At 27.8% G+C, this 12,574-nt stretch overlaps 1 protein-coding gene across 12 annotated transcripts in view; it reads left to right on the top strand.

Annotated features, from left to right (window-relative positions):
• The window catches only part of LOC107436145 (GTPase-activating Rap/Ran-GAP domain-like protein 3), a 563,687-nt gene that overhangs the window by 455,586 nt on the left and 95,527 nt on the right, over positions 1–12,574 (top strand). For all 12 annotated transcript variants that reach the window (XM_071179212.1, XM_071179217.1, XM_016047730.3 and 9 more), the window contains one exon: positions 11,587–11,670. In XM_071179212.1, coding sequence (XP_071035313.1) covers positions 11,587–11,670 — 84 coding nt within the window. The remainder of the gene's footprint in view (positions 1–11,586; positions 11,671–12,574) is intronic.

The raw sequence follows: 12,574 nt of genomic DNA, 5'->3' as shown, positions 1-12,574 counted from the left end.
GTAGTCAACCCATCTTAATCATGTAAAAATTAAGCAACAGTAGGGAATATTTTATGACTCAGAAATTTCTGTACTTGTTGTAGAAAATGCAACAGCTATGATTAATTAAATCCACACACTTTTAAATGTTAATAATCTAATATCTAATATTCGGGCAATCCTTTCTGATTTATTTACGCTCTTGATCCATTCTCCGCCCTAGAAATTCTAAAACACGCCTATCCAAAATCAACTATCACGTCTGCCACAAAACCTTAGTCACCCCAAGTCTTAATGATGTTAGTTGTAAGGGTATTGGACTCCCATTGTAGGTAGTTAGCATCACGCCAGAGCTACTGCAAACTAACTAATGAATGCAGTCACGGAATGGTGCGGGTTTTGAGCAGAGCTGAAAGGATTGCAGGAGCGACAAATAATGTTAAGTCGAATAGTTATTCTTAGAATTGTTGATTTGTTAAGCATAAATATTCAAATTGAATTACTTTAAGTGACGATGTTTTCCGAAGTGAAAATATTAAATTGATATCAAAAGTATACAATTTTATAATCTTGGCATGCTCAGTTTTATCATTTCTTGAACTTTGATTTTGTTGACATAACTCGAAAGTTGCTTACAGCGATATTATTCGAGTGCAGAAAAGAGTCAAATGTATTTTTATATATTCCTTTATAATAATTTTCGATATCTTGTGAAATTGAATACTGAATATAAAATGGAGAAATGTATGAGAAATTCTTTTTCGTTATAAAACTAAAGAAAGATATAAAATACCGATGCAATTCAATAGGGAATCTTGTTTGCACATTTGTACATATACATATTTGCAAATACAATATGTTTTGTTTAAGCATATTTCAATATCTTACGAACTTTAGTACTAACTATTAAAAAAACAGCCTTAGCTATAAAACATAAATCTATAACATAAAAAATGAAAAAAAGACAGCAATAAATTATGGACTATATTTAGTAAAAAAAAGAAATATTTTGTCACAGAAAAAAGTTATTAAATACTTTTAAACCTGGTTTAAACTGCACTGTAAGAACTTTCAGATAAAATTACGGTAAAAAGTGCTTGCAGTCTGGGTATCGGCAGTACCGGCAAGAAAAATATCGCAAAATCCATTTTTACCGTACACTTTTACGGTACAAAAAATAATGAAAATTGCATTTTTTTTTCATAACACTGAATCAGTCTAATTCAATAAATATTTTTGTAAAAATCACAATATAAAATTTTGCGGACAGTTTTACTGTAATTTTTTTTACGGATGCAGCACTCAGAGTGCCAGCACTCAGTGCTCTTTTCCGTGATTTTACACGGAAATACTTACATTGTATCTTTTCCTGGTCTATTAATCAAAAAATTCACTTTCTTCTTGCTTTTTTAAACTATTTGTTCTTTTTTACTTTTGATTAATTCCCTGTGTTTTCTTATTGTTATTGTCTTTTAGTATTTGTTATTATCATATCATCAACATACATTTTGCATAAATATGTTTTGCTTTGACGTTATTGATACAATGCCATTATAACGCACCTTATGCTTTTTCAGGTGCTTTATACAATGCTATTATAAAGCACCTTATTTTACCGTATGAGTTGAAAAAGAGGTTATATCTTTAATTGATTAAAAGAAATCAAGTTATTGTATTCGTCATTGATTCAGTTTTTATATATATATATATATATAAAAATTANATATATATAGATTGATATAGTTCAAAATGAAGATAAAACAAAGGAAAATTACTAACATATGAGGAAAAAAAAGGGGGGAATAATAATAAAAAAATAACAAACAACTGGGGGAAAAAGGGATGAAATTTTTTTTAGAAATCCGGAAAAAAAGATGGAATCTTTTCATCAGCCCACACGATTATATCCGCAAGAAAGAGTGCTTTCTAATATTGTATCAATATAACCAAAGCAAAATATATCAATATCTTCTGGCCGTTTTGTTCCGGATTTTTAAAAAAATATCATCCTCCCCCCCCCCAGTTGTTTGTTATTTTTTTATTATTGTTTTTTTCCCTCCCTCTTTTCTTTCATATGTCTGTAATTTTCCTTTGTTTTATCTTCATTTTAAACTTATCTAATGAGTTCTGTTTACTTGCAGCTTATGCGCAATAAATGAAACTTATTGTTTTTCCTTATTTTCTTCGTGCTTTTTTGTATTAATTTATTTTGCTCTGTATATATATATATATATATATATATATATATTATAACACAAAAATTTTCCTATTCTGGAAAGTATCCATCATTCGTTATCATTTTGAAAGAATGACGTCTCGGGAGTGTATTCGATACTAGGACGGAGCTCTCTTGGGTATATTGATTCTATCATAGAGCATGTCTTGACTTCCTTCTTGGAGAGCTTTGCTTCCGCTCGGATGGACAATCCCAGAATCTTGAGATTGCATCAGCACTTAAGTGTAACACACTGTTCCATTTTTCTGAATTCTTGAAAACAATTCTCCGTCTTATTTCGTGGAACAGTTATCTTCAGTGTCGCCTTTAAAGTCATATTTCCAACGAAATAAATTTTCGTTTTTGACTTTGCATATCACCTGAAACTTTGTGAATACTTGACAAGCGTATTGTGCATTCAAAAATTTTTCATTGGATATATTTCATTCAAAAATTATAGAATATTTTTTTCATCGATTCTACTTCTAAATAATTTTTTATTGTCAAGATAAAACGTATTTTTTTAAATAATGTTTTGCTTATGTTGCGAATTTTTTTATTGAATGAAAATCTTAGAAGCTTTCTGTTTTTAGTACGTCTATATCTTCTATTAACTGAATTTAAAAATTAAAAGCAGAACAACAACGTACATTTTATCACTTATTACGTTATGAAAATTGATTTTATTATATCCGTAAACAAGGAAAGTCAAATAAAAAATCTCACATTTCTACAATGTATAAATTTTTTTTAGCATTTAAATAGTTACAGACTCAGTGTATCTGGGTTTTATAGTTTTAATAGAACTTCTTTAGGATTGAACTTCTGTTTTGTGGATTAGTTCTTTAAAAATGAATTAGCATATTGTGGGTCAGGGATCGAATTGCGACTTATTTAATGTAAGTCGACATAGATTTGTTTCAAAATACATTTCTTCCAGATCTTTTTCATACAGTTTTTTCAAAGATAAAGCTATTATTTAAGTAAATATTTATCTAATTTTTAGAAATTTGAAATACTTTTTTAAATAAGCAAAATTACCATATTTCCTCTAAAATTAAAAATAAAAGTTATTTGGATAAGGTTTTATTTAAAAAAAAATCTTCCTTGAAACAGAGAAACAAAATAAAAGCTGATATAGCATAGTATAAATCTTGGCGAACATAAATGGTAAGAAAGATACTTTCCACCATTGATATTTGCTGCAAAGACTTTCTAGACTCCTTTCTGTACATGAATCTGTAATCGGGTAGTCTCACAAAAAAGTGAAATAATTATGCCTAACCATGTGATTAAAATTAGATTTAATTGTATACCAGTAAGTGACGTCACGCGTGTGTGTCGAACCTGATTGGCTTATGAATCGACTGATGCTACGATTCTTATATGAATAGTTATACTTTCCAGCGGTTAAAAGCAATTCGCCTTGGTTTATTATCATGCTGAATCGATATTTGGATCGGATTTAATTATATACCAGTAAGCGACGTCACACGTATGTGTCTAATCCTGGCACAGCGAATGCCACTGCTTACAATGATGAGATTGGTTCAAGGTTTTCAATTAAAAAAAACTGAACTAGATTGACGATGGAAATTTATTTGTTCATCATATTTGTGCATGATATAACTTATGCGAAAAAAAGACCCTTCGGACTTAGCCTAAAGCTAATTTTAATTAGTCACATAATCAGAAAATATCTATGATTTTCGAATAACACTCCATGACTCTATTTTGACATTTTTCATAAAAAATGAAAAAGGGCCCATTAATGAAACAAAAATAAGTGTAAAATTAAAATTAATAAATTACTTTTTATGTCATTTTGACAATTAAATCCTTTAACTAAAATGACAACTCTTCGATTTGCCCATAAAATAGAAAAACTATGAACCCCAAAAATATTACATTGACATTTAGATTGTAGACATTACAGATATTTTCATAGTTTGGTTTTATTTTTTTTATGCAATGACCATTGGTGGCTTTAATCTTTATTATTATTTAAAGAATATTTAAACAGAATTTGTATTATATGGAAAGAAAAACTTATTGTTTGAAAAATGTAACTTTGATTTTAACTATATATAAAAAAAGCCTTTAACTAAATTAACCCTTTAATTATGAGTTTGATATACAGAGAAAATATTATATTAACAAACAAACTGAGATAATTGTTCAAAAAACGCATTATTAAACAAACGCAGTAGTCTATTGCTTAAAAATAAAAATATGTTATTTTCTTACAATTACTTATCTCAAAACTAATCAATAATATTGTGTGTCTATCAGGTTTAGTCAGTTCTGTGGGATCTAATAAATTAGTAAATTTAAAGATTTTGATTTTTTTAATTGTGTTAGCTTTAATTGTGTTTTAAGATTTTTAATATTAAATTCATTTTAAGCTTGTAGTATTCTTTCTTTTTAAGGAAGAACAGTTTTGCTTTTAAATTTTTGGAGGAAAAAAACACGAAATTTCAAATGACTTTCTCAATTTTTAATAGTTTTATATAGCTTTGGCTCCTTGCGAACTTTATTTCATATTAAATATACCTTCCCTTCAAATATATATTTCAATTTCATCTAATAATATTGAGAGATATTACAAGTTAAGAAATGAATTTCTAATAAGATCAAGAAAAGTCTGATTGAAATATGGTAGTGTAAAGATAAAATCAAAAATAGTTCAAATAAATTTTTTTTGAAGATAAAACTATTGAAGGAAGTAAAATATTATATAAAAAATAATGGTGCATATCTTTTTTCCTCTATACAATTTTTAGTACTTGAAGGATTGGTGCGGTAAAAGTATATTGCTTTCCGTATCCGTGTCTTAAAAAGAAATATAATTGTACGTAAAAAAATCGCATTTTGTGGAGAGGGACACATTGGGAAAGAAATTTTTTGTTGTCTGAGCCCTTTTTTTTTTTTTTTTTTTTTTAAACTGATCTTGGATATTTTTTCGTCTATGATTTCAAATCTGCTATCGCTTCCTCTCTCCAAGCTACTTTTTCTTGTTTTAAAGATACATTTTCAATCAATTTTTTGTCGAAATGTACAAGTTTAAAAACGTTCTATATATCAGGGGATCACCTAAATATTGCGGCAAACTTCTAGGGGAGTTATAGCAAATAAAATTGTATTGATTAAAATTGTATTGGGACAAATGCCCAAAAATATCTTCATACGCCACCAGAGGCACTTCCCTGATATGAACTACTTCTTCGTGTGCTTAGGTCACTAGTAGGACTAGTATGCCTGCCATTTTAATTCCGATGATGTATCGAAAATCCTGTAGAATAACTCTTACGTAACCACCTGTTACATATAACGCTTTTCACCTTGTACATTTCCAGAAATAGACGAAAAATATAATTTAAAAAAAAATTCTATTAGAGCGAAACTAATTATAGATTTGAAATTTCATCACTCGATTTTGGCAAGATCAAGTATTTATACAAATGTAACAAATTGTTCCCCAGGGTCATTAATTATAATTCGAATAATTTATTTAGCTCATCGTTTTTAATAAAATATATTTTTGTTTATATTTGTAGCTTATCATAGATGTGTTGTATTTTTTTGTTAATATAACTAGCTGTAAATAATCTTAAATTATTAAACCTCCTTTCCAAAAACCAAAATATGTTCTTAATATAATAAATACAACAAAAATATGCACAAATGCATTGATAAGACATATAGGAAGTGCTTTTTGAACTTTTTATTTAGACATATCGTTTTTCTTACTTAGCTTCCTGTCCGCAGCCATTCAATGAAAAACATTTCAACTTATTTCTTATAAAAAAAAAATAAAAAAAACTACTAAGATTTTTTATTAAAAATGTAAATTGAAACTATGACTTTCCCAATAAAGAGTTTCATAAAAGAAATCTTTCCTTTTCATACAAAAATTTCTGTTGGAGAAAGAATTGCTTCCAGGTGAAACGCAATATAATGACTTTTCCTTTCCTTTGTTCAGAGTTTTATTTCTGAGTAAGGGGATCTGATGTTTTATTTCCCGTATAAGCCGAACAAACTTATTTAGGTAAAAACAAACAATTTCCTTTTCTTTCTCAAATTATTTTTCTCTGTATATCGAAAAAAAAAATTAGCTCAATTTTTAGCTCTATTCTCTCGGAATCAAATGTTCTGCTTTTTTAGTTCTTCATTTAAATTTTAGTTTTTGTTAAAGTTTAATAACTGAAAAGGTTCTTTTGTTTCAAAGTAAAGTCCCCTAGAAATGGCATTGTATCTAATTTAAGTGTATTTTTTCAAAAAAAAAAATAAGTTTTTGGAAAAAAAACTCACATGCTGCAAGAGGAAATAAAATTATAAAGTATGTGATAAAATAAATTAAATTAATACAAAAAATCTTTTATTTAGTTTTATTTTTAATTTTTTTTTATATATAATTAATTTTTTTACATTTCAGAATAATTAAGAACCTATTTTCAAATCAAAATTTCTATTGTATTAGCAGATATAATTAGATTATCAGTAATTTTTATATTTATTTTATAACCATCGTTGAACAGCTTACTCAATTTAAAGTTATGAACACCTATGTTCAATTCCGAAGTCTTGTAATTTTAACTCAATCCAGAAAGCAAAGGAGCTCCTGGAACAAGCATTAGGACAAACTAGCCTTCTTATAAGACTTTTTGAGGGAACTTATTTACATTTGCGTTACTTGAAGAGGGAAACAACGAAAACCATCCATTGTTAACTTGACGGAAAGGATACTGTAACCCATGATTTATCGTCCACTGAGAATATTTTAAGTCAGCACTGTGCTCGATATCAGCCGGATGCGGAATTCATAACTACCAGCCATTACTGGGATTCGCCTCATTAGGAGACGAGTGCTCTATCTGCTGAGCCATAACGCCTCTATTAAAAATTATTGTAAGCAGAAATTACGAAAGAGTTTAAGTAGATTATATCATAAAAATGACACCTTCTAACAACAAATAGATTCTTGCAAAAATTTAAGGAATTTTTATGTGTTGAGGTTGATTTGAGGTTTATTTGAAGTTGACTTCAAAGACAACCTCAAAAAATCCCCCTCTTAACCTTTATAAACAAGGTGTATAAAGTTATTTTATTCACACTAGAGGTAAAGAGAAATCTACCATAGAGGAAGTAGCTTGGAGAGGTTGTTTTTAAGGTTTACAGGTTACTTTTTCTGCACTTCAAACAAATGAGATAATTTTTGAGGTGTGAATAATTTTACCGTTTAACTAATATTGTTTTAATTATATATAAGGTTAATTTTATAAGGTGTGAATGAGGTTGTTAAAGTTGAAATTCTCTGATGAGGTTAATTTTGGATCAAAACATGACCTCATTTTATACCTCAAGTGTATTCTTTTAAACCTGCCAACTTCAAAACAGCACCAAAAGCACCTTAATAAGAAATTTGTATTTCATCTTATTAAAAACGTAATAAGAACTAACCCTATCATGATACTCTAACGCTATTCTTAAAAAAGAATTATGAGTTAAAGTCGAACGTAACAATTCTTACAATTCTTACAATTCTTGTTAAAATACACGCCCTAAGACATATATGGCGCACGGTTAATACTATAATAAACTTTAAAAAAATCTTATCAAAAAACTTTATCTAACTCAACAACTAAACCATGACTTCTTTTAATTTAAAAAAATTTCTTAATCAGTGGTTTTATTTTTTTAAATATTATCTAATATTATAATCTATTTAAATAGTAATATAAATCTGTGTTATAATTTAACAGCTTGGTAAAAAACAAAATCTCTTTTTGCTATGGTTTGTTAAGTGGCGGTTGCAATAGCTCATTGGTTAAGGCCTTTAACTGTCCTTGTAAAGAACTGGGGTTCAATCCAGGAGTGGCCTATAGCCAACAAAGCTACAGACTGATAGGCACCAGCTTGTCTGGGAAGCATAGATGGCCTGTGTGTATTGCAAACCTTCTTACCACAATGCCATTGGTCACGAAATTGTGTTGCCCTTATCTCTATGAACCCCAGGCTTACAACGGGTTTTTTCTTTCCTTAATTATAAAGTGCTTTAAAACTTCAGTTCATTTGTTGATATTTGTGTACAGTTAGGTTAAACAGAGGAACATGTACCAATGAAAGCGATTACTTTATTTTCTACCTAACTTATGTTTTAAGACCCCAATTTTTACATGAAAAACTTTCCGAAGATGATTTATAAGAGAGAAATAAATTAAAGCTTTAATAACTATATTATTAAAATGTTGATTGCTAGTACAACACATAACACCTGCACAACCTGCTACCTGGATAAGACAATCTGCACATATGCATGGGCAAAAAAGCTACGTAAAGCTTTTGATTTTTGTTCCCTCTCCAGGAAAAGATAAATAACCCCTTACATTATTTTACTTCTTCTTCTACCTAACCTATATTTTAAAACCCCAGTTTTTACATGAAGCATTTTCCAAAAATAATTTATTAGATAGATGTAAATTGAAGTCTTAATAACGATATTTTTAAAAAGTCGATTGTTAGTAGAAACATAAGACAACCTTCAAACCCGTATAAGTAGGAAAAACTACTTAAAGCTTTTAATTTTTACCCTGACCAAGAAATCATAAATAACTCCTCACATTACTTAACAAAAACATCACAAATTATATATTCATCAAATTGAGGTGCATACAAAGAATAATTATCTGATATTGATAATTGGTTGATTAATGTAAATATTATTTAAGTTCGGATACATTAATTATTCAAAAGTAATTCGTCATTAAAAAAAAGTAAAAAAGAAACAATAAAAGATTCAAACACCAATTTCTTCCTAAAAATGAAAAAAAAAACACGTTTTTTATCTACAAAATTGGCTTTTCAAAAGCAATTTTAATATATATTTAAGTAGGCTATTTAAAATATCATAAAACTAATTTTTCGTAAAAACCTTCCAGGTAAAATCACTCCAGAGTAATAAAATGATGTTCTCATTGCGAAACTAATTTTCGAATGTTAGCACACACGTGCTGTATTAAAGGATCGATAAAGATAAAAAAAGCTTAGCGTGGCCTTTAATTTTTTTCATTGACCAACCAGGATCTATAAATAGCATTCTAAATTTTCCATAAAATTCATGATTGCGTCACGAATTAAGTAATCATCAAACTAAATTATTCATTTAGAATAATCAGGGTATATTCATAGTTCGTCAATACATGGAAGTGTTACTTTAAATGTAAATTTTATGGTTCGTGTCTGAAAATTGATTCATGAAAAAGGGAAAAAATGTTATCGAATATTGGTATCATATGAATGAAAAGAAATAAAGAAAAAATACCATCTAAAGCCTTCTCTTTTTTTTCTAAAACTGTTTTTATGACAATCATTTATTCAGAAACAAAAATCAGGAAATATGTTTTAAGATTATTTGTTTGGCTCAAATGAAATGCTGTTATCGTAATAAAACTTTAAACTTTTAATGTTAGCACAGACGTGACGTATAAAATGATCAATATAAATTTTTAAACTATGTGAGGTCTTCATTTTTTATTGATTGACCAAATTTCTATAAATAACAAAATACATTATGCATAATATTTGGAGTTACGTCACGAAATAGTTACGCAACTAAAATATCTGTGAAGAATAACTAGAAAATGTTAATTTGTTGCTACATGTTTGAAATATGAATTTTAAGTATATCGCGCCTAAGTAAACGAAAGTAAGCAAGTATTACGGAAATTGTATTATATAACACATTTTAATTTTTCAATCTTCTAAAACTCTTTTTACAACAATTTTATTCAACTATTAACGTCGGCGATAGATAAATAGATATTTAAACAAAATGTTCCAAGTTAAATTTACAACACAAAAATTTATATTTCTAGAAAGAAAATATTTTTGAGTGTCTAAAAGTATTTTTATGATGTTGCTATATGAGGAACTAGAAACATAGATTCATTTTTATATAAAATTCTGAAAAGCCTATTCATGCCTATTGGCAATATGATTGCGTTTTTTGAATATTAAAAGTATTTCTCCTAAATCTAATCAATACTACTAAAGGACATTACACGACATTTGAAAAGTTAAGAGAAATAATAAAAGAAATATTTATCCCGAAATGATTTAGACAGTGTTCTCAACTTCCTGAAACATCTTAAATTTTTGAAACTTATGACTAACCATTCCCTTACATAAAATCTATGAAGGTAATAATAAAAAGAAATAAATTCTAATTTTTTAATATTATTTTAACACTCTATGCGACAATTAAAAATAGCACATTTCTTTCATTTCGTCATTTTTAAAGGTTAATTTTGAGTTATTCTTCCTGTTAAAAATGAAAAAGAAATAACTTACACATCACGTATAGAAACAAATCTTCAAGCCAAATAAAAGATAATTACTATCAAAAAAGAACTTCATAAATATAAAAAAGTCATAATATTTGATTTCCAAGCGTAATTTAATACGTTAAAGAATGCAGTTTGTTTTAAAAAAATGGATGTGAAAATGTGAAAGCAGGTTGCAATAATTAATATTGACTTAAATTTAAAATAAATTTTCCTTTTCTTCAAATTTGTATCAAGTGTAAGTCAGTCTTGTTGATAATACAAAATTATAATTATTTTTGACAATATTTTAATGTCTGAAACAAAAGTACTTTTTTTCTTTTTGATGCCTGAAAAAGCATAATCATTGCTTAAAAATTAACTGATTTTCATTATAAAAATAACTTAGTAAAAAAATTTGTAAGATTTAAATTTATTAAATTGCATCTCAAAATTTCTTTTTTTTCTCCTCCTTTTTTTATATCTAACAAAAAAATGTTTCTTAACTGAATTTGTTTACAAAATTTTCTTATTAATTTCATGACATTTACCACCAGCATAGAAAATATTGTTAATTAATTGGGATTCAGACATTAATATTTTAGGAAAGCAACTTAAATAATCCCAGAATTTTTAATAAACTAAATTAATATTAAATTCATTAACGATAGCGAGCTATAGCTAACGGTAGCGAATCAATGCCACAAAATTTATTAGAAAAATAATTAAACCAATCCTGCTTTTAATTACTCTTCATGCAAACAAACTTAACATTATGTTAAATAAAAAAACATATTCCTTTTTTAAGTAGCTCAGATATTATCGATTTATATTCAATTATCGTTGAGTTATTTAACGAAAAATGCATTAACTATGAATATAAGCATCAACTTGCATAATTTTGCAAAACACGAGGTTAAAATAGCAGAATTAAAAAAATTAATGCATAATTTCAAAATTTTATATTTTAAGCATAACAACCAATGTAGTAAAAGTGATTTGTCAGGTCAATGACCTTTTTAGAATTTCATTAAAACAAAAATCATTTACAGTTTACATTTTATGTTTTAGCTTGCATCATGTGATAGTGAAGGATCTGAAAGTTTAGTTAGAAGGTTCCGAGTTGAAAATGGGGAACAAGTAGAGAAAGATGAAGTAAGTTTTGCAATCAGATCTGAATATTTTAACCCAACATTTTATTAATTTTAAAAATTGGATCCCTTTATCGATAAAGCTCTGCCTATAAGATGTCTACATCCAAAATGGAAATCAAGGTTATATATAAGATTGTTTTTTTTTATCCATAGTATTTTTATTTTATTTTTTTATAATTTAGCCCATGAAGTTTTCTTGCATGAATTTTTTCAATTAAGTAATTAAGCTTTAGAGATCGTTCTCGTGGGGAAGGGGGCTTTAAGGCACACAGTTTGTGCAAAAAAAGAACCCCTTAAACCTACGAATGATCTGAACATAATTTCGGATCAGTTGCGCACCCATATATGGAGTGGAGTCTGTGTTTCCAACTGACAATGGAATCGTACAGCAAGACAACGCCTCAATTTACAAAGCTCGAAATATGGAGTGCTTTAAAGAGCATAATAATGAATTACAAGAAACGTCCTAGACACCTAAAGTTCTGGATCTTAATCAAATATATCTCACTTGGGATGTGACAGAAAGTCAGCTCACAAATAAATTATGATTGTCACGGATGTCGGAATATATAAACTCTGCAATGCAAAGAAATTCAGGATCAAATTACAGTAAAAAGTACACGCATCCTTGGTGCATCATATGGAAAAATTAATTTTACAGTAAAATCCATTTTTATCGTAAAATTTGATACCGTATATTTTACAGTGATAATTTTTAAACTACTGTGATTTTACAATAAGTATCACTGTGTAAAAAAAATGTTACATCAGTATGGTGAAGATGGAAATCTCAGGGTGTTGGAGTTTGTATGGTATATTGTATAGTGGACTAGCTAAAGATAGTGATGAAAACAGAAGAAGATGAAAATAACACTTGAAAATGAAAACCGGATCATAACTGATAT

The sequence above is a fragment of the Parasteatoda tepidariorum genome, chromosome 1 (assembly GCF_043381705.1).
Source record: "Parasteatoda tepidariorum isolate YZ-2023 chromosome 1, CAS_Ptep_4.0, whole genome shotgun sequence".
NCBI classification, from domain to species: domain Eukaryota; kingdom Metazoa; phylum Arthropoda; class Arachnida; order Araneae; family Theridiidae; genus Parasteatoda; species Parasteatoda tepidariorum.
This window is presented reverse-complemented; position numbering and strand designations above follow the sequence as displayed.